Raw genomic sequence first — 24,092 nt, 5'->3', positions numbered from 1 at the left:
CAGACAGACAGAGACAGAGAGACTAGGGTCAATTTTTGATTGCAGCCAATTAACCTACCAGTATTTTTTTGGAATGTGAGAGGAAACCAGAGCACCAGGAGGAAACCCACCAAACACAGGGAGAACATACAAACTCCACACAGATAAGGCCACGGTTAGGAATTGAACTCATGACCCCAGTGCTGTGAGGCAGAAGTGCTAACCACTAAGCCACCGTGTGGCCCAATAGCGCAAGGTAAAAATGCCCTCTTTTACAGCGTTGATAGAGCTTATATTGGCCCTAAATTGTTTAAATATCAAACATCTATCAAACTTTAATAAGTAACTTACTTGTAATATAAGCTTTGTACTGACTCACTTCAGTCACGAGGACAGTCTTTTTGCGGTTCCTTGATATATGTATTTACTGCCTAGTGCGCATGTGCTAGCACAAACTCACGTACGTGGTTAACCTACCTTCTTGTGAGCTCTCCCAATATTCCAGGAAAGTAGGCAACTGAGACAAACAGACTGACACACATACACACACAGACACACACTGATAGACAGGCACAGAGACTCACACAGAAAGACACAGACATCCACACTTATATTCTGTGTGCAATTATTCCAAGTAATGATTACATCTGTGTACTGGAGACCATTTACTCAATGTACAGTAAGGACGTGCCAAACTCGAGCGCACGCAGCCACATGAGATTCAAGCTTTGGGCATCTCAAAGTTACTTGTTTTTCTGCCATATCTCTTCCTCTGGCTACAGGGCTAGTCTAAGTCCTGATCAGTAGTCATGACAGTCTCATATGCATGCTATAACATGTGTTTGCAATCAGGAGCAACTGTAAAAATGTATTTTATGTTCAGCAGACATTAAGAACATCCTAATAAATGTATTTCATGGGGGAAGAATTATAAAAAAAAAAAAAAAAAGCTGCTGATATATCCTGTATAGTAGTTTTTAACATGGGGAGGACTTTTGATTATTTGCTCAAAATGCTTCTGATCATGTGTGACGTTAGCAGGCACAGCGAGGATCTGGGAGATTATCCTGCCTTCCTGGGAGGTCTCCCAAAATTCCAGGAAACTGGGCAAATATGGGTAGCAAATAAACACAAACAAGACGTAAAAATTATTTAAAAAAATTGTGACATACATAATCACACATATAACATCTATTACACTTTAAAAAACTAATTTTTAACAACACATAAAATAAACATGATATGGGTTTTAACATGCGTTTTACTATGGAAAATCCACCTGTGTGCACATATTTTACTACACACCTCCATTCCCTGTGTGTCACTTACAGATAGTTCCAGAAAAACAATTTCTATAAACTGCAAATAAAATCAGAGCTAAATGCATGTGGTATCTCATTCACACGCAATTTAAACTGTATTTGACATCATGAATACTGTAAAAGAAAATACTACACTGAAAGTCCTTTCTGGCTTCGCCCTCGGGTCTCGCAGGAGGTTTGTCCACCTTGCTCGCCGTAGCTCCTGGTTGCTATGGTCGGCGCGTCCCTTAGCAACAGGCAGCAATCTGTGTGTCCGCCGCATCCTGCTCCCGGATTGGAGGATGGACAGTCACATGGATGCTTATGCCGATTTCACATTTTAATCCCTGAGTCCATGAAGTGTATGGTAGTGAATATATAATAATAATCACATATTTCTAGCATACACATACCCATTGAGTATTCACCACTATATGTTGTGCTATCACTGCCCATCTATTTACCTACACATATACAACCCTCCTCACCTGTTCAGATGTTGCGGAACTACAAGTTCCAGCATACACGTTCATCCCACGACACCTGGAGTACCCCAGAACACCACGAGGTGGCGCAAGCATGACAACGAGTTTCTGTCATGCTTGTCAGTGGCCGCTCCCAGCATGCACTGCTCTGCAAAGATGGCGGCGTCCAGGGATCGGCAGCCTTCCAATCCTCTCAGCGGGTTTCCGTTCCCTATTCCTGGGGTGAAGGAAGAAGGTGCCGGCCAGACTGGGGCAGAGAAGCCAAAAAAGCCCTGCCGGGCATGTATGGATTTCAAGAGCTGGATAAGGGAACAGAGGAAGCAAAACACGTCCTCCCCGGTGAGATCCCCCGGGGGCTGTGACCTGAGAGATGTCTATCATCCGGTCCCTGGCACCTGAGGGTGACTTGTTTATAGACCTTAACCCTGAGGGGTGAATATATGCCAGAGCCATTTACCCCTGGGGTAACTATGTCCTGAGCACATGTGTGAGAGGCAGATGCATGTTTCTCGTTTTTGCCTTTTATGCGTGCAGTATTCTTCTTTTTACTACATGCATCAGCAGACCTGCACATTAATTAAAGTGAAGCGTGTTTATTTCACATGTCTGGACTTATATACCCAACAGGTGACAAGAGAGAAATGTTTTTGCATGTGGTAAAAAAAAAGGTTGTGGGCTAGATTTACTAAGCTGCGGGTTTGAAAAAGTAGAGATGTTGCCTATAGCAACCAATCAGATCCTAGCTTTCATTTATTTAGTACTTTCTACAAAATGACAGCTAGAATCTGATTGGTTGCTATTGGCAACATCCCCACTTTTTCAAACCCGCAGCTTAGTAAATCTAGCCCTGTTTCTTTAATGGAGAAGGTATGGTCAGTGTAGTCTATAGAGTCCATTGACTGGTAACAATTTTTCATACCGGACCCCAAGTGTAATATGTTATTGTTAGATATAATCTCAAGTGTCAGTGTTTCATGTTGTGTAACCCCAAAGGAGGTGACTATCAAGAGAATATGTCGCAAATATGACTCAACCCCAAAAACAGATTCTGGGACCCCACTTGCTGTCCAAACAAAGTAACAAACCCACATGTTGCACAACTCAGGGATACTATTAACTTTCCTCCTTTCACGTTCCTGTCAGGTCTGTTCGCAAGCTTCAGCCAAAAGGTTGATATCGGCTCCATAACCCAGCAGAAGAATCACTGTTGACTATTCTCCGTAATTGTTTAATTTTTTTAAAATATTTGTTTTTGTTTCAGGAAGTTGACGTTGAGGACAGGGAACGACCCGCTGAATGTCCGTTAGATCGGGAAGAGCTTGGCCGAAGTACCTGGTCCTTCTTGCACACAATGGCAGCATATTACCCAGACAGTCCAACTACCAAACAACAGCAGGAAATGAAAAGCTTCATTAACCTATTTTCCAAATTTTATCCATGCGATGAGTGCGCAGAGGACCTGAGAGAGAGGTGTGTGACCTTTTTGTTGTTTGCGGAGTTCAGTCTTTCATTCATCTGGGCAAGTTTCATTGGCTAAGAACCCCTGGGACATATTGAAGGAACTATCAAACAGCTCTGTAATAGATTATAATAGCTGTTCTATGAGAGAAGAGTAATTAAGTAGTCAGTTGTCACTCTCAGCAGCTCATTGTCAATGACTTTCCTCTGAGTAATTAGAACAAATTATTACGTTTCTCAGTTTGTAACCTTATAGTAGTGGGGAGAAAAGATGACAGGAAAAGTATTTGCATTTCATCTCTGATACATTTTGAAATCATCATTTATAAAGTATTCTACAAAACCTAACATATCTTAAATTACTAGGTTTATATCAAGCCATGGAAATTCTGTTTGCCGTGATTTTTCCAAGATTGAATTTAAAATGTTTTAATCGTATTGAATGTCTTTAAATACATTTTACCTGTGGTTTCATTAGCTCCAATTCACCCTGCCTACTTGCTACCAGGCAGCACAACACAGCGGGTGAGAACGAGAGAGGGCGCTTAGCTCGTGTTTAAAAGAGCTAGGGACGCGAAAGTGTAGAAATCTTTTAGTTGGTTAAGGAAGTCCCAGACTCACATTTGCTGGGGAGGGAGGGGGTTTAGTTAGATTATAAGTAGACCCCATCCCCCCAGGTCCACTCTCCCATGTGTACCTAGACACTGTTCATCCAATGTTTAACCTTATCTGGTATGAATGTTTTATAGTAAACGAGCTACCTGCAAACTCTTTTGAGTTTTGGAAAACTGTTAATACAACTCTGGATTTTATTCCTCTTCTATAGGAAGAAAGATATGATGGCCTTGGTGTCGCTATAAAAATGTTGAGGAATCGTGTGTAATAGATGTAGTAATTTTGATAGAACCATTTCAATGATTGCTGACCTGCCCAGCTAGGACACATACAAGCTTTAAGCTTGCGTCACCTGCGTTTAACCTCTGATTCCATGGGAATTTAAGGGAAGAATCTTTCTAAGCATATTTGTTTTGTTTCTTAAGGCAGAATATTAAATCCAAGAGCTTTGGTTTGGGAAGTGTTTGACTTGCAGTTTTGCTATATAGATGTAAGACCCTGTGAAGAGCTTGGATGGAGAAAGCAAATAATATACATAAGTTTTACTGCGCTCTGTGCATGTTCTTTCACATTCCTGCAAGCTTCATGTACATGTTACATGCTTTCTACATACAGCTACGAAGTCTGGTAATCTCCACTCTTCCTCTAAACTCTCAGATTTCCATCACCATCTATGCTTCTCACAACATCTTTCTGTACACAACTTACTCTCTCTGTGACCTAACTCCTAACACCGCCATTCTAAATCCTACTTATTAAACCCACAAAATATTAACTTAGCAATTCAGTATGTTCAGTTTATCTCACCTGGTAGATCCAGGATATAATTGTGCAAGCAGCATATGATATCACAGAGCAGTGCGCAGGACAACTATAGTGTGACCTTTTAATCGAAAGGATAACAAGTGTGCTTGCTTTACATATGGACTCCATATCCAAACTTATAAAACAAACCCTTTCTGAACAGACTAAAGTACAGACTTTGTTTTGAAAGTAAAAACCGCATGTGATGAAATCTGACATCTTCCTAATCTCCATTTCATAAAACATTGCTGAACAGTTGCGTAATGAAGACATTACTCACTTTATTAATGCTACTGATGCATCTATTCTCTGCTAACACTAGATCATTGCTGCGTCTATAATTAATCTGTATCTGCCCTCATTTCTTTAATTGAAGCTCGGATGTCTCCAGTCATTTCCCCTCTCAGGGAGTATGTGTTATGGTGAGGTTAAGTTGAAGGTCTGATGGGAGCTGGATACATCTCCGCTTCCACTATTTTCTATCCATGCAAATGCTAACGGCAAGGCCTATTAATTCAGGAGATAAGTGTCCTGCTCATGGGGTTGGAGGGGACTGATTTGTCCATTAGTGTGATTACCTTACTGTGGACAGGGCAGTGTTATGATATGAGAAGGGGATGAAGATAAACATTAAGCCACGGACTGTGCTGTTGGAGGACCCTGCTCCATCCACTATCTAAAGCTGGGTACACACTACACAGTTTTCATCCAATAATCGGCTAAATCAGCCGACATACGACCGCTCGTTCAAAAGTCGGGTCAGTGTGTGTAGTGACACGATGGTCGAAAGTCTGCCCAAATGGACGATTGTCGCCTCATTTGGTTGGTCGTACCGTTTAATATTTTCGTTCCAATCTCGTTTCCGCTGTGTAGTGTGTATAAACTTCCGACCTATCCACAACAGTGGGTATGAAATTACAGTCATTGCTCATGACAACATGGCTGTAAAAAGTCGCTAAAGGGAAGTCCGCTCTTCCCTTCATCGTCCTAAACAAGGCTAGTGTGTATGCAGTCCATGGACCGAGCGATCGGAACATCGATGGGATGTAAAATGGCTCGGCATAAAAAGTTGGTTGAAATTTCTGTAGTGTGTACCCAGCTTTACTCAGAGTAGTAATGTGAAGCAACTGTCCAAATAATGCAGGAATATTAATAATATAAAGTTCATACATCTAACTTAAGCCATTATTTTATATTCTTCTAACATTGATTGACATAGAACACTATTGCAATGGGTGGAGGCACCTAAACTAGTTTTTAGCACATTAATACATTGGGTATTAGTTCAGCCCACAAAATGTCTGCTTCCATGGTTTGTAGGTCATAGGTCCACTTTAAGGGGGGAATTCAATTGCTGGCGATGTGCTTCCGGACATCACCGTGATGTCTGATTGCGCAATATGGTACAGTATCTCCGCTCATTTTCTCCTTACGTGAATTTGGGACGCGAGGGAAAATGAGCAGAGATTTGAGAAAAAGCTCTGCTGAGAAGTGTCTCTCCACAGAGACATCTCTTGTCGAATTGAATTCCCCCCTAAGCATAGGCAATACTTGACTGATCATATAGAAGTGTTACTTATTGATCACTGCATTTCTGTGGGTAATTGAAGCCGTCCATTTACTTTGTTTGTAGGCTAACTAGCACTCAGCCGGACACCAGGAGCAGACACAACCTGTCACAGTGGATGTGCATGATTCACAATGATGTCAATAGGAAGCTCAGCAAGGCCGAATTCGACTGCTCGAAAGTGGATGAGAGGTGGCGCGATGGCTGGAAGAACGGATCCTGTGACTGATCCAACTTGTCGTTGCTTTCATCTGTTTTCCTAATATTGTCAGGTTTTGTAGGAAAGCAGCCAGTACCCAAGCGACAAGCAGTTTCAGGTAGAAGGTGACAGCTTTGTGTGTCCTGTTGATCTTCTGTAAAGTCACAATTTGCACTATGGAAAGACTTGACAAACCTATGTCCTGAGAATGTATATTAATATACAGTGTGTATATGATCTGCTGCACCTGCCTGTCTGACAGCTGTAGGGCCAAACTTCATTCTTTGTGTGCATAGGCAAATTAAAAATAGAGTGACTACTTGCACTGCTGGTCTCCATCACACAGTTCCTGCTAGCCTTTCACCTCAATGCCCATTGTTATCAATGTTACTGTATCTGGACTTCATCTTTATCTAGTTAAGTGCCAGAAAAAGTCCCTCTTCCCAGCAGTTTGTGGCTTCCTGTGCCTTTCAGTAGTATTGTGAAATATTGCAGATGTTTTCGTTTAAAGCATCTTCATTTTGTTTCTAATTTCCACTTTACTGAAGGTTTTAGAAACCGCAGTGTGAGTATTCAATCTGAACATAATCTTTAGAGCATAAAGCAGTTTGCCCAGCATCTCTCCTTCCAGTCCGGTTGCTTAGTCTGAGTGCTAAGGGACAGGATGCCTTTAGAATTTGGAATATTGGAGACCAAATCACCGGTCAGTCGGAAATTTCACACACAGGTTGTAAATGGCATGCTTGATAATCTGGGTGGTTGTTGACCAAAGAGCAATCCCCAGTTCATTTGGGTTGACGTGTGAGGAAAATTTGTATGCCAATAGTGGTGTAAACTTCGGGTTGCAGAGGTCCCTATAGGGTCACAAGCCTTGGGTCATTTAATAGTCACCACTGGATTCCTGATCTTGTTTACAGCTTAGGAGCCCAATGTTAAGGCCAAGAGCCATTCAGTTGGGTTACTGAACCCTGTAGTCCTTACACAAGGCGTTCATGGTAAACACTGCTAGCTGCTCCCATGGGCCGTCCCCAAGCTATGGAAGTACTCTGTATCCGCACAGAAAGACTCTGCTGTTCAATGATTTATATTCCTTTAACAACACACTGATAGATTTTACATATAAATTATTGTTTCATATATGCTTTGTCCAAAAACTCATGCTGTGGATTTTATGGATTATGAATCTTTTTCTGGTATAATAAAAAACATAATTATCTCCATCTATAGTTTTTCATGTAAGTGTGGTACATTCACCGATTATATAAAAAAATTAAGATGGTATCTGCCATTTTTGTATTGCAGTGTTTGGATATTAGAGACTTCCTATCCAATTTATTAAGCATTCTACGATTATTGTACAGTTCTGTCATTTGAAATGATCTATTTTGGTGAATTAATAGTGGTCATAAAGCAGCATTTGTTTGTATACATTGTTTTTGATATCAATAAAATATGAAATATATTAATGATGTCCATTGCTAAATAAAACCAACGATTGATATGTTTAGGTTTTATTGAAAGTGAGTTTTGGACTAGATGAGCCCAGCTTTATACAAGCATTCGTCTTTTATGTGATGTTACACATCTGATCTCCCACTGTGTTTCTCCAGAAGACTAACACTACCTGCTGTGTAAGGGTTTTCAGTTATGTTGCCTCAGTGGCACTGCCATGATTACGTAGATGGTGCTGCATGTAGCAGTTGGGCTGTGGATACTACCACAAGAGTGATGGATATAAAGACCCAACAAGCAGGAAGAACACAGGTGTTTTTACACTGCATATGATCCATTTTGAAGACACGACGGCTTGTGGATGGGCGATGGAAGCTTTCGGGACCGCTGATCCCTTGTGAAGAAATATGCCTGTTGTGCACACAATCTTATTAACAGAATGGATCATGGGCATATAAGGAGGAAAGTATAGCAAATCGTATGTTTTTTCCTGCCCTTGTTTATCTTGTTTTGTGAGAGCCATGTTCTTCACAGAGATCAATGTTATCCGTGAGCTTCTATTTGCCCCATGTCTGCGCATCCACTTAAAGCAAAGTGGAACATGGATGGCCCAAATCCACCTGTGTGCACAAATCCAGGTACAGAAATGAAGTATTGATTGAAGCGAAGCGTCATCTACACACAGTGGAAACATCCATTTTGTGGGCTGACTGAATATGTAACCTATCAATTTGCTCAGAACCAGTGATGGCGCTAAGAGACTAATATTTGTGAGATCCTGGTTCCTAGTGAATATTATGTGGTGGGCTACATTCTCATGAGTATTAGTTCTGCAAACAAATGCCTGGCTCCCAATATGTGTAGGTAACATGTCCACTCTAAGGCATCACTTTATTTATTCTTAACATTAATGAGGTGACACTGTGCATACATACATTTTGAACTTGACGCTAATGTGGAATGATAAGGTAAAGTTTCATCCCATCAAGACGCACTAAGCCAGTATTACCGTGATTGGATTTCAAATCACTCCAGCAAAGGTGGACTTTAGGGACTCCTATACTACTGCTACTAGGCTTCCTATTTAGTGAGCACATGGCCCTTCAAGTTGACGAGAGGCCCAGTGGTTTCTTACAGATAGAGCTTTGGTATGCTTAAATTAGCAGGATGCCCAGACACCAGTGCCCCTCATTAGAACAGATCTGGCCAGACATTCATGAGCTAACCCTGGAATGGTGCACGCTTTGAGGATGACATTACACTAGGAAGTTTAAATGCCCTAATTAAGATCATGTCCCATTGGTGCTTTTTATTGAAGTGTTTTTCCAAAACAACCACAGAAGCCTGAATAGGAAGACATTATTCAATGTCAAGAGGAGCAGCATTCCGATGCCGCTGTGTGAAACTGCTCTAAAACTGTCCAAATTTCCTGCAAAATCTAGTAGTTGGTTAGATACTTGCAGGATGTGTGGCCTGAAAGCAATGTCCAATCATAAATAGCCTGATTGGATAATTTTTTGGGGTGCATTTGCAAATGGGTCGTAAGATGATGCTAGATTGTATACGTGGTCCATAAACAAGGACCCAAGCAGTTTTCTCAACATCCAGCCAATCAGAGTCAAGCTGCCTGTTTACAGCTGCAGTAAGGATCTGTGGGATTTATATTTTTCGCTATATCCTAGCGACTGATTAGTTTTGTGTTCTTTGTAACTAATAGTAAATAAAGACACTGACGCACTTGAAAAAATACTTTTTTAGAAACATACTCTTCCCAATATCTCATTTCCATCTATATTTTATTTCTAAATCCATTGGCTTTTTCTGGTCTTCTGTCCTGAAGAAATCCGAAATTAATAAAAAAAAAAACAACAACAAAAAAAAATAATGAAAAACACTATCAAAATTAAAAACCCTTGGGAAATGACACTGGCCTTGCCTCTAGCAGAGCCATATTGTGAATGAATGAAAAGGGGCCTGTCCATGAGTAGCCAATCAGAGCAGTGTTACTCCCACACAAAAGATCATAGATGAAAAGAAAATATAAATACAGCGCAAAACAAGAGCTGTGAGTGTGTCTTAAAATTAATAACTCAAAAAATAATCATGAAGGAACAGATCGCTGATGAAAAATGATCAGTATTTAATTAATTATAAACATTAATTCTAAAAAATAAATACCACATCAATCAAATACAAATAATACATACATTAAAACTATCCAACTATAGGCACATATGGATTCATTAGAATAAACACTTGATGATCAATTATTGGTCATACAGTACACAACTTGGCAATATGGTGTACAAAACTAACACCATAACATCATTGTATACGATTGTTCAATTGTTTATCCACTGAGATAGGATCCAGACCTTCATGTAGATGCCACAGCATAGGCTACCTCTTTATAGAGAATTTCCTTCTGTATAATAAGTACAAACAAGATAAATCAGACCTGGGAATCTGGTATCAACACACCGAAATTTCCAATAGACAAGGACTAAGTGGGTAGACGGTAGAAATGAGATACACTCACAACCTCCACAGTTTGAACGAGTCCCACGGCTCTATGGTAAAAGTTGAATGCTCTGATCCCGTGTGGTGTGCACCATGAATAGTCGCCCAGGCAGAAATACTGATACATGAGGGAAGTTCCTTATGCCACAGGTTCCCACCTTGTGAAAGGATCATCATCATCTATTTATTTATATAGCGCCACTAATTCCGCAGCGCTGTACAGAGAACTCACTCACATCAGTCCCTGCCCCATTGGAGCTTACAATTGAAATCCCCTAACATACACACACACAGACCAAGAGAGACTAAGGGCAATTTTAAAGCAATCAATTAACCTACCGGTATGTTTTCGGAGTGTGGGAGGAAACCCATGCAAACACAGGGAGAACATACGAACTCCAAACAGAGTCACATGGTCTAGAATCAAACTCATGACCCCAGTGCTGTAAAGCATAAGTGCTAAACACTAAGCCACTGTGATGCCCACATGAACTTTAAGAATGGTCTTTCGGATCTAGAAATAGAATATGAGAGACCTCCTGACGCGTTTCGTCTGCTAACATGCAGACTTTTTTAAAGCAATAGTCTAAAAAATTTAGTCTCCACCTATATAAAGGCTGAGGGTAAGAATCAGTGGCCAATGCCAATGAGGTTGTAATTATAGTACTTATCCACATTACATGGGGAGCTCATTCATGACTCAAAGTATATGTATATATATATATATATATATATATATATATATATATATATATACACACACACATATATAAATCACAGTTACCCCAATCATCATATCTGACCAAACAGCAAAGATTTCGCAAAGACCAACTAAAATTTTATAAATATAATATACATTATCACAAAAAAAGTGTGCTTGTCTGTATACACACTTAAAACTATATTAAAACAAATACAACTAATTTAAGAAAAATGATCATATAAGAAGTAATAATATTATGGAAATTAAAATAAATATGAAAAATATAAGAAATTTAAAAAATCTTGCGCTCCGTTCCATCACCCATTAGAAAAAAAAAAACATTTAATCACTTAGATCCAACAGTTCCTAAAAATAAAGAGCACATAACACTAGTATCAAATTATCATCTACCTAAAAGATTCATACCAAAAGGATATAGCTCATTATCACCTTAAGAGTAGAGATAGACATAAAAAATCTCTAGGAAGATATGTGCAAAAAAACAGACTTAAACATACACAATTGATCAGTAAAGGATAAGTAATTTATCCAAATAAAAGTTGTTGTTTTTTTGTTTTTTTTTAATAATAAATAGTTGTTCTATTGTATCCATGAGGCTTCGCCTCGACATAGATTCTTATACTTATTACCCCCTCTCTTGGTGAGTTCAAATTTTTCCACCCCTACTACAGACAAACCAGATGTATTATACCCATGAACATTCAAAAAGTGTCCCGGCCGTTGTCTAGGTGACGGCCGGGACAGGAAGGCGGAAGTGACGTCCCGGCTGTTACTATCACAGCTGGGAGGCAGGAAAAGCGAGCCGCGATCTCCACGGCTCATGACAGTACCCCCCATTTGAGGAGGGGTTAAGGAACCCCAACACCCTGGGGAAACTTCCTAAAGAACTCTTTGATAAGCCTATCAGCGTGTAGGCGCCTCTGTGGAACCCAAGACTGTTCCTTCGGGCTGTAGTCCTTCCAATGTACAAGAAAGTGAATTTGTCCCTGGACTTTCTTGGAATCGAGGATTTTTTCAACAAAGAATTCATGACGCCCATCCACATTGACTGGTCGTGGTCCTCGAGACCTGTGAGAATTGAATTTTTTAGAAGGTGTCAAGGTGGAGAGAGTTTAAGCCTAAAGGCCACAGGATTGACCTTCTTGATGATAGTAAAAGGTCCAATGAACCTGGGTCCCAGTTTCCTGCAGGGCTGCCTAAGCTTGATGTTACTTGTAGAGAGCCAAACTTCATCCCTGACTTTAAAGTGGCAAGCTCTACGATGCCGATCCAATAAGGATTTAGATCTGAAAGCAGAGCAGAGTGGACCCTCTTCCAGATAGTTCTAAGTCGTGATGCAGTAGAGGACATTCCAGAAGACCCAAAGGACTTTATGGAGGAGAGAGAATTAGCCCTGGGATGGAAACCAAGGTTGCAGAAGAACGGAGAGATGTGGGTTGAGGAGTGGCACGAATTATTATAGGCAAACTCAGCCCACGGAAGTAGAGATTCCCAATTATCATAAAACTTGGAGATGTATAGGGGAAGATACTGCTCCAGGGACTGGCGATAGACTAACCTTCATTCCCAGCAGATTGCAGAAGGCCCTCCAAAACTGAGCGACAAACTGGGAACCACGATCAGAGGCGTTGTCTTCAGGGAGACCGTGTAAACGAAAGATATGCTGAACAATCAACAAAGCCAGGGATTGCGCATTGGGTAACTGTACGAAAGTGAGCCATCTTGCTGAATCGATCCACGACCACCCAGATAGTATTGTGACCATATGACCATGGCAGGTCTACAATGAAATCCATTGAGAGATGCGTCCATGGCTTAACTGGAGTAGACAAGGGAATCAACTGGCCCAAAGAGCGGGTCCTGGAAGACTTGCTTGTGGCACATACCTCACAAGAGAGAACATTACTCTTAACTTCAGAGAATAGAGAGGACTTCATTGGTTTTGGATATTCCTGGATGCCCACCAAGTTTGTTTCTGTGACATGCTGTAAGTACCGTTCCTCTCAGATGAACAGGAACGAACAGCTTGCTTGTAGGAGTTTCAGAGGGTGCTTTGAAAATGGCAGAGAGTAACCCCAAGATCTTGGGTCAGACCACCATGGATTGCAGAAGACGGAATGATGGGCCGAGGATCAGGAGGTGAAGCATGACATGACATGAAACTTCGAAAAGTGATTAAGAACTTAAAGCAGGTAATAAAGAGGGCCCATCAGGCTTGTCTTGGATTCAAGGTCTTGGCAGCCTAAATATACTGAAGATTTTTATGGTCAGTGAGCATGGTAACTTGATGGGTAGCTCCTTCCAACCAGTGTCGCTACTAATCCATGGTCCATTGGATGGCTAACAACTCGCGTTTGCCCACGTCGTAATTGATCTCGGCAGTTGAAAATTTCCTGCGGCGCCTACACTGAGAGGACCTTGGCCACTGCCGAGGAGACGGCCGGACAGGAAGGCAGAAATAATGTCCCTGCTGTTACTATGACAGCCGGGACGCAGGAGAAGCGAGCCGCAATCTCCGCGGCTCGTGACACCCCCACGTTTTTATAAACACTTTGCTGAAAACCTTTTGTTAATGGTCCCGTGAAGGGAACGCAAATGAATGAATTTATGTTTCCCAACAACGCAACCACTTACAGCCACAAAAGCTCAGTAATTCAAAACTTAAGAGGTGATTCTCAGCAAAAAAGGATGTTTGAGGTCCTGGATGGTATCAGTCAGTATACTAATCTCCCATAAGAAAACAAATCTATTTTCACCCTTAGGCTTCAGTGTTGATCACAGTAGGTTCCCTTATTCACATAGGCAATAAGATAGAGAACAATACTGACTTCACAACATCCGATCCATTGTGTGTTTAATGGAGGTGACTGGCCTGAGCGTCGGTGGCCCCTCACTGCATCGCTCAGTGGGACTGCAGCTGCCATAGCAACACCTACAATATGTCTCCCGTCTGAGAAGCTGTGATCCGTGACATGGAGTCTGCCTCCCAGCATGTGAAACTGGCTTCTTTCTCTTCTGTGCTCTGTCAGCTCAGTGTCATGACTGAACTGCAGAAGGCTGGCCTGCTAATACCTGCTCAGTCATCTAGGGACAGGACTATACACCTGCAATGTGCATTGCTTCTGCTCTACAATATGTACATTTATGTCATTTTATGCTCACGCTATACATTCAGGGGAGCACGGAGGATTGTCGGGGGGGGAAGTTTCTCCCCGCCGACCCAAAAAAAAAAAACGAGAGAGAGCTCCGTTTCGCCAGCGCTGTCCTAAACAGCAGCCACGGCGCTGTCTAAGAAGCGTCTGCTTTGACAGATAGCCGATAGCCGATGGTTATAACAGGTGAAGAGCACAGATCTGAAGGTAAATCTTTTATCAGTTGTTGGTAAAATTGTTATTGGTAACACATAGGGAGAAAATTTCTGTAGTGTGTACCCAGCTTGGAGACTCAGAAACCCCCCCTGCGTGCGCCACTGACATTTGACACAATTTAAAGGGATGTTTCACTTTAACAGAGCCGTAACTTCTAATTCTAGCGCCTGGGGCGAGAAAGTCAAATGCCGCCCCACTCGCACTCAATTTTAACCAAATGAACCTAAAATATACCTAAACTGCGCCCCCCTTCAGCATTGCGCCCTGGGCGGTCGCCCCCTATCGCACAGCCCTGGTTACGGCCCTGCTTTAAAAATAGATTTTACTAAATTCATTCCCTGCTCAGTAATAATACTTTGGTGGGGTTCCCTCCCATAAGACCCTTACTATTAGTCTATACTTAGGCAGGGTTTCACCACTTAGACATAATTGATGACTCTCCCAGAGTGCCCAGCAGACTTCCGAATTAAGGGGAGACCCAGAAAACAGCAGGCAGTTCTCCCCCAGGGGTGTTTACCTGCCTGAACACAGAGGGGGCAGAGGTGCAATGACTCAACAAGCATCATTATAAACATTACCCTGGCCAATTGATGACAGGAAGGGTGACATAATATCATACCCACCTTCCTCCGGAATATAGGTATGCACTTACATAGCACCGGGACTTCTGGGTAATCCAACACAGCAGTTCTAAGGCCTTCAAATAGAGACATCATGAGAAATTCCATTATCCTGAAAGTCCCATCAGAGCTATATGTAAGGACTGGGACCCTGCTATTTACAGTGGTATGGGGGTATCAGGTTAGTAACCCCACCAAAGTACTATTATTGGGAAGGGAGATAGTTTTGTTTTGTTGTTTTTAAAAAACATTAAGTGGAAGAACCTTTTAAAGCTTAAGTCTACGTAACTAGCAGAAGGAAATCCAGTCTATGGAACACTACAGAGTTGTCAGGACGGGTGGGGTATGGTATCCCGATGCTTGGGATTCCGACAACCACTGTTCCTACCAAAAAAGACGAATAGCTTAAAAACTACCTGATAAAAATATACACTTACCTTCACAGCTACAGCGTTGATTTCCGAAGAGTCTGGTATGCGACGCCTGATAATTCCGAAGATGCTGCATTCCGGTGCTGGATTGTGACGTCAGGTAAGTAACGGACGTTTGACACACCCTAACCCTAACCGTATGATTAACATACCTCTTTAAATGTCTTCGGTGATGTCACAATCCAGCGCCGGCGTGCAGCATCTTCGGAATTACCAGGCGTCGCATACCAGACTCTTTGCAAATGAACGCCGTCGCTGTGAAGGTAAGTGCATATTTTCATCAGGTCGTTATTTAACTATTCGTGTTTTTTTTGTAGGAATAGTGGTTGTCGGTATCTTTTTGCCCTTTAATAAATCAGCTTTTTTCATATCACCTAAAAAACTGTATTTATATTGCCACATAGAGTAATTACATTAAAAATGTTTGTATAGTTAAACAATTACTAGATATTGGAATCTAAGACATAAATAAAATTCAGAGGTTCCTCTGGTTTTAAACATGGCAATAAGGGGACCTTTGATAATTTAGAGGAATTGTTAGTTTCAGGAACACACCAGGGGCCTGATTCATTAAGGACAGTAAGGCAAAAAAAATTAGTAAGTTTTCTCCTGGACAAAACCATGTTACAATACAAGGGGTGCAAATGAGTTTATTATTTTGCACGTAACTTAAATACTGGCTGTTTTTTCATGTAACACACAAATACTTGATAGCTTTATTTTTACACTGACATTTAAAGTTGATCTAGAACATGCCCTACCCCAACTGTAATACTGCCATCACATTTTAAATTTACCTCCCCTCCAATGCAACATGGTTTTGCCAAGGTGCAAAGTTACTCATTTATTTTGCTTCCCATTTCTTAATGAATCAGGCCCCAGATTTTTGAGTTGCAGCTGGAAAAAGTACCCATGTGGCACCATCCTAATGCAATGTAGCCAAATTATTTTCTACTGACAGTTTTAAAGAAATTTGTAATGACTCGTTATAAAAATATATTTAATTAAGTAAAAAACATTTAACACACCTTTTTCAGGCCCAAAACCCTTGGGACGTGACTGGTGTAGTTCATACATGCCAACTTTCAAAACTTTAGAGATCCTGGGGGAGAAGTCATGTGACAGGGGGTAGGAAGGGGCGAGGTGACGTCGTCGCAATGCCATAGCCTCGCCCCCACTATGAAATGCTGAAATTCACGGCATTGAATAGTGGGGGCGGGGCTTACTGACACGATTAAGCCCCGCCCAGTCATTCCATGCCGTGAATTTCGGCGAATCCGGGAGGTTTACTTACTCTTCCAGGAGTCCGGGAGGACTCCCCGAAATTCGGGAGCCTTCCGGGAGAGTAGGCAAGTATGGTGTAGTTTACTTCAAAAAGTATTGCTACCGTCACCTTTACATTGCTGTAAATTTGTCAATATTTCTCCATTCTTCCACTTATTATCCTGTGAAGAATGCACACACTGCATTTTGTCACAGAGATACCAGCGCAATGCTGAGGACGTAGGCGCATTCTTTTCATACATAATTTCATGGCATTGTAACAGAAATTACGGGACATTTATTTTACACCTATGTTCGTAGTTAACGGTAACCGTTAGAGTATTAATAAACTAGTAACCATTTATACTACAGTGAAGTTGATGTGTAGATGCTGTTTCGTAAACTATTTTTAATCAGAAAAAGTGACTACAAAATAAAACATAAAATATTTCTTAACTCTCCATCCTAATAGCATTTGGGAGCTAAGATTTAACAGAAAAACTAGTTGGGGATCAACAATTCATCATCATCATCATCATCATCATCATCTATTTATTTATATAGCGCCACTAATTCCGCAGCGCTGTACAGAGAACTCATTCACATCAGTCCCTGCCCCATTGGAGCTTACAGTCTAAATTCCCTAATATAGACACACACTCACACACAGACACAGACAGAGAGAGAGAGAGACTAGGGTCAATTTTGATAGCAGCCAATTAACCTACCAGTATGTTTTTGGAGTGTGGGAGGAAATCGGAGCAAACACGGAGAACATACAAACTCCACACAGATAAGGCCATGGTTGGAAATCAAACTCATGACTCCAGTGCAGTGAGGCAGAAGTGCTAACCACTGAGCCACCGTGCTGTCCAATTCATGCACCAGTAAGCAAAAATCTAATTAAAACAGAACTGTTTTGATCTTAGAAAAAAGGGGAAATCAAAGTATTGGTGGTATGTGTGATGTCTGAAAGAGGAACTCAAAAGAAAAACGGACAATAAGTAATGTGAGATTTAAATAAAAAATAACTGCAGAACAAGCAAACAGAAAAACAGATTTTAAAAGGACATTAAACCAAAGAAATACATAATAAAGAATGTGTTTATATGACTTTTCTTGAAAACATTGGTACTTTGTTAGTGGCACGGCATTGCTTGTTAATGTCTAACAAAGCTATATACCATTTTGCTTGATAATTTGGTCACAGGGGTCAGTGTTCTGCTTAATTTTATGAATATTTACATTTTCATATGAAGAGTAAGCAACATAGGAGCTACAATACGTATCAGTACATGCAATTATCTAGTGAAACAAGGCTATATGTAGAGAATGCTTTAAGGTTTGCTCAATAGTTGTATAAAGTGTATAAACATCTGTTTATTATTACACCTTTGTGGAGATAAGTAACATTGCTTTATTGATGTTTATAATGGCAATATAAAGTCTCTCATCATTTATCAAACAAAGATCTCGCCACTAGCGAGGCAATAATAGCCCAAAGTGGTAAGAGTTAGCTTACTGCTGCGCTGGGCTACTGTCAGTAGTTGTGTGTATGTATGAACAGTGGAGCTAGGCCCCGTTATACCTGCAGAACCCAGAAATTCTATAATACATAACACAACTCCTTGCATGGTAGAATCATCAGTCCTAGACCCACCAGTTAGATATATGATCGTCAACGGAAGACTTAGACATCTACCCTTGTACATTAGCCTTGAAATGTTATTCCAATTGGATTAGTTTCTTCACCGAGTGTTTCCAACTTCTAGACCATTTTGGGGGAAGATTTTATCACTGAGCTTAATCTAACATGGGCAGAGCCTCAAAAACCTAGTAAACCAAATCCCAAATTAGTTGCAACATTTGGAATATATACACATTTTTAGAGAATTCAGCACTCACAGAAAATGGTCTACACCCCCCCCCCCCGCCCCCACACACATTCAATTCCTGCTCAGGTATCAACCTAATGCTGATGGCTCGCTACACCTAACAGAAATTAATCATGGCCTCAGACTCATTTGTGTCGTAGTCTGACCATGCTGCCATCATGGTGGTGCTGGACACCCTACCATCACTATACACCGCCACCTCAGTGGGTCTTTCCTACTCATTCTAGAAGCAGTAGAGGAGGTTAAAAAGACAATCTAAGAATATGTCACCTTCAGTAGCTCTCCAGATATATCACATATCTACCATACGGGAGACCCATAAGTCTACATTCAGGAGGGTCATACAGAATTCAGCATCTTCCTAAGGCTGGGTACACACTGCAGGGTTTTCAGCTGATTATCGGGCTAATCATTCGATAAACAACCGTTCTGCCCAATATTACATTAACGTGTAGCTGCACTGATGAGCGATTATTGTTCCAAAGCACAACATATCGTTTCATTTGATTTTTAAACCAAACTAAAACTCTTGATAAACTATGGAACAATGTTGTTCCAATCCTGCAGTGTGTATGCACTCACAATCAGGATCTCCATAGAGTTTACATGATCTTTATAGCCGATGGTTATAACAGGTGAAGAGCACAGATCTGAAGGTAAATCTTTTATCAGTTGTTGGTAAAATTGTTATTTGTAACACATAGGGAGAAAATTTCTGTAGTGTGTACCCAGCTTACAAACAGCTCAGCACTCACACATTGTGACATTAAAAGCCCAGATTCAGGAGTTCGCTCTCAAACATCGATGCTTCTCTAAATGTAACACATATCATAAAATACTTTGAAGGACTAACTTAATTAAGTACTCTATGCAAAGACAGACAATTCTATAATCATCATCATCATCTATTCATTTATATAGCGCCACTAATTCAGCAGCGATGTACAGAGAACTCATTCACATCAGTCCCTGCCACAATAGAGCTTACAGTCTGAATTCCCTAACAAACACACACAAAGACTAGGGTCAATTTAATAGCAGCCAATTAACCTACCAGTATGTTTTTGGAGTGTGGGAGGAAACCGGAGCACCCGGAGGAAACCCACGCAAACACGGGGAGAACATACAAACTCCACACAGATAAGGCCATGGTCGGGAATCAAACTCTTGACCCCAGTGCTGTGAAGCAGAAGTGCTAACCACTGAGCCACCGTGCTGCCCACATACACCTGATTCACCTCTCAAATTCACAATTTCTCCAGCACTGGTGGTGGCCGTAGATGCTGAGAGGGCAATCTATAGGGTCTTCTGTCTCCAACACATGGGACTGAGGCAATTTTCTTAATGGAATGAATGCCTTATAATATAATCATATAATATAATATCTTGGCCTCAGTGCTGACTAATGGTTTCTCTTCTGCTGTGTTTGAATTAAACAATGAGAAAGAATAAAAATAAACCCTGATACATCTAGAATCAAAGACAGCGCTCAAGTATATGAGGTAGCGTCATATGCCAATGATGTTCTGGTTACAGAATATTAACCCCTTGTACCCCTTCCTAACCCACTTAAAGAAATGTGATCATATAGTGAAGTAACTAATTTTAATATAAGCACTGATAAAACTGAGGTATTGCTCCAATCCCCACAGAGCACATTCACAGTTCTGCCAAATGTCCCTTAACTCACATTCACATCTTTTGAAGTACATACTGTTAGGAATTTTAACCCATTTTCTATGCATATCACTGTGATCTATCCCCCCCCCCCCCCCCCCCCTGGACCACACCAACAATTTCTTGAACATTTTTCTGCATGGCTCCCTCACTTCATATCTTCTGACATCCCCACCAACATCATGGGTGATTTCAACATCCCTATTGCTAATCCACGTTACAATGCTGCTTCAAAACTGCTCTCTCTAACATCCTCACTTGACCTCTCCCAGTGGATTGAATCCACTACTGATCAGGATGGCCACTGTCTTGATCTTGTTTTTGCTAGACTACGCTCAGTTTCTAATTTCCTTAACACTCCTTTCCCCCTCCTGGATCATTACCTTATTAGTTACTCGCTCACTCCCAGTTCTTTAACCTCCCTGCTGTCAAACTCTTCAGTTTTCCACCTCTCTCCAACACCTTCTCTCCGCAATTTCTACATTCTCCTTCCCTGATATGGCAGTTCCTCATTTTCATCAAACCCTAGCAACTGCCCTTGATGAAGTGGCTCCAGCGACTTTTCATACTACACATCGACTTCGATGTCAACCGTGGCACCCTAAAGTAACACGAAATCTACAAATACTATATCGTAAAGCTGAACGTGACTGGCGTAAATTTTGTACCTCTAATGATTTCAGCGCATATACAGGTATCTACCACTCTTATCGAAATGCTCTGGACACTGCCCGGCAGGCTAATAACTCATGGGGTATATTTACTAAACTGCGGGTTTGAAAAAGTGGAGATGTTGCCTATAGCAACCAATCAGATTCTAGTTATCATTTATTTAGTACATTTACAAAATGACAACTAGAGTCTGATTGGTTGCTATAGGCAACAGCTCCACTTTTTCAAACCTGCAGTTTAGTAAATATACCCCGTGGCCTTAATGAAAATTCCAGGCACGTCAGTTTTCTTAAATAAACTACCATACAGCTATATATTATGAAGAAGCATTTAAATTACCTTGATTCTTTCTTCCCCTTCCCTCAGATGTAGAGTATATCCGGTTATGAAAACCGTCCTAATATAATGAACACAATAGATAAAAATAAAAATGAAAATATAAATTAAAAATAGGAATAAAAATAAAAAAAAAACATATAAAATGTGTGAAAAATCTGTTTTAAAAAATATTATGAATAACAAATAATCAATTAGTAGTATGCCTAAAATATGTATTATACAGTATGTTTGGGAGATTATTTTATACACAACTGAAATATAAATATTTATTTATATTTATTTATATTTCTGTATTTTTATTATTATTCACTATAATGATATGTTATTATTCTCACAAATTTATTTTAATCACTTAAATTTTAAACATAGTTAAAAAAATATAGAACAAAGGTAGCACATATAATGAGAAAATTGTTAGAATTATTATTATTATATTTTAATCAAATTAATGAGCATAATTATGTGCCATCATTATATTTGTTTATTGAATGCACACAAGCACTTGGTATTAATATAAGTTGTTTTTTTTTAATTTATATAAATTTTCTCTCCTTTAGGATTAATTAGTTTTGTTTTTTGAATTAATCACTTTTTTTGGGGGTTTTAACAATAGTGTATCACTAAAAGGCACAAAAATGTTACATTATCTATATAAGTTAAATTATAGTATAATTAAAATTATAGGTATATTATATATTAGGTTACTATAACGATAAACACTTTTTATTAATGATAAGAGACAATAAATTAGAGATAAATATTATAAGTATATTCTTAAAGTAATATATATTATAAAGGATGTGTGTAAACAATAAGTGTAATATACTGTATACAGTATCACTATACTAACAACATTGGATATGTATAATAGGCTGTTTAATCTGCCAGTCAAAATTAAGGACAGTTATTTGTTAAACTTACTATAAAGAGTCATTGTTACCTGTAATGTGGTTTACCACTATAATAAAGACTTCAGGCGAGACGTACATATATTGATTGATAATAACATTTATTGTAAATGTGATGTGATTAAATAATATACTACTGCAGTTATTATCATAGTGTATGTCTGGGAAAATACAATGTAATTATCTAAGTTGTTCCACATGTTTGTAACATGAGAGGTACAAGCATCGGCCTATAGGGTCGATGAGATGACAACAATTATAAATACTTATGTTTCTCATTAGTCTCACTTTTCAAGAAATATTGCAAATAATAAACAATTTGATGTTTTTCATGTTTCTCACTTCTCAGAAACAAATTTCAACGTCCCAATAGGTTAGGAGGATATATAAACCTTTATAATGACAGGTGGACATATTATGAAATTAATAAGTGTATAAATATCGACTCCTATCAAAGGTATGTTTCCTCCTGGTTTCTAACTTAGTATAATAATTGTTGACATTAATAAATGCGGAAGAAAAAATATTTTATTTTTTATAGAAAGGAGAAGTAGAATGGAAGCACAAGTCTAAAGACTGTTGTTTATGTAACTTTATTGAAGAAGAACCATATTATTTCATTAGATACAGTTACAAAGATAATATACATCTATAACAATACAGGCTAAAGTTAATTAAACATATGGTAAAAAAAAATAACCAATGTAAATAATATAGACCTTGGTTCACCAACAATATAGACTCTATTTTACCGAACATTATACTACCTAAAGATCTGATCTAATTTTAATGGAGCACTAACTTTCTCTATGTTTTCCATTTTCTTATCTTTATTTTAAATATTTCGCCACCATAGGCCTATCAAGTGTGAAGACGTGAATACACAACATTTTAATAATACTAATAAAAGTGATTTTGGAAATTTAGTGGACTAAAGTGCCTTCTTTTGGCCAAATCTAGTCTAGTAGTAAAACTAAAGTTGCATATAACATTATCTCTCTTTGCACAATGTATCTTATGGGACTGTACTTTGTCAACAAGAATATAGGTCGAAATCAAATTGGTAATGATCAATTATCTTTCGGTATGTACCCTACAATGGGTTCCTTCCAATTTACAGAATGCTTTGCCCTAAACTGTACCCAACAATAGCAATCTCTTTATGTATATGGGATATAGGCATTTGGCAGTATTACTTGCTTTTAAACAATATGGCCTGGAAATCCAAAATATGTTTATGGGTGTCATGGGGGGGGAGAAGAAAATAAGAGAGATGTAATGGAAACCTTACCTTAAAAGATTTTGATTGTAGGACAGTCCCACCAAACGTGGGACAGGGTACCCCGAAGACCAATGTGCACCTCAATTTACGCAAGTATGCCTAGATTTCTGTCACAGCTTGTGGGTTTGCGGCACAAAATTTTGGGTGGACTGTAAGTTTCAATTAACCAATGGGAGGAGTTGCGTGAAGTGTGTGAAATCTTTGCTAAGTATGGAGTCGGCGTACTGGCATAATGTTAGGAAAACAATCCAGATGTCCCCTCTCTCTCATGATTCAATTAGGCATGAATGGGACTAAACTGAGCAGCATTTTAGGAGAAATTCTAAAAGGTTTAATTTAATGAAAGGCATGGTCCTAAAGGACGTTGACATTTATACTTTTGCACAATCCACTTCTTGAGATTTTTGACCACCACCCCCCTCCTAATTGTGCTTTTGCGATAAAGAATTTAAACTGTAAGCTCCAATGGTGCAGGGATTGATGTTGATGGTACTCTACGTACAGCGCTCTGTAATATGATGGCGCTAGATAAA

General features: G+C 39.7%; 1 protein-coding gene across 1 annotated transcript; it reads left to right on the top strand.

Moving 5' to 3' along the window:
- The first annotated feature begins 1,888 nt into the window (after positions 1-1,888).
- On the top strand, positions 1,889-7,870 carry GFER (growth factor, augmenter of liver regeneration). Its single transcript, XM_075179335.1, has 3 exons — positions 1,889-2,104; positions 3,027-3,235; positions 6,276-7,870. The coding sequence occupies exons 1-3, from the start codon at positions 1,904-1,906 to the stop codon at positions 6,436-6,438; spliced, it is 573 nt and encodes a 190-aa protein (XP_075035436.1). The 5' UTR covers positions 1,889-1,903; the 3' UTR covers positions 6,439-7,870.
- The last annotated feature ends 16,222 nt before the right edge of the window (positions 7,871-24,092 follow it).

The sequence above is a fragment of the Mixophyes fleayi genome, chromosome 7 (assembly GCF_038048845.1).
Source record: "Mixophyes fleayi isolate aMixFle1 chromosome 7, aMixFle1.hap1, whole genome shotgun sequence".
In the NCBI taxonomy this organism is placed as follows: Eukaryota; Metazoa; Chordata; class Amphibia; order Anura; family Limnodynastidae; genus Mixophyes; species Mixophyes fleayi.
This window is presented reverse-complemented; position numbering and strand designations above follow the sequence as displayed.

Coding starts and splice junctions, on each gene's coding strand:
- GFER (XM_075179335.1), top strand. CDS start 1,904: ATGCACTGCTCTGCAAAGATGGCGGCGTCCAGGGATCGGCAGCCTTCC. Junction 2,105..3,026: donor AGCAAAACACGTCCTCCCCG/GTGAGATCCCCC, acceptor TTTTTGTTTCAG/GAAGTTGACGTTGAGGACAG. Junction 3,236..6,275: donor GCAGAGGACCTGAGAGAGAG/GTGTGTGACCTT, acceptor CTTTGTTTGTAG/GCTAACTAGCACTCAGCCGG.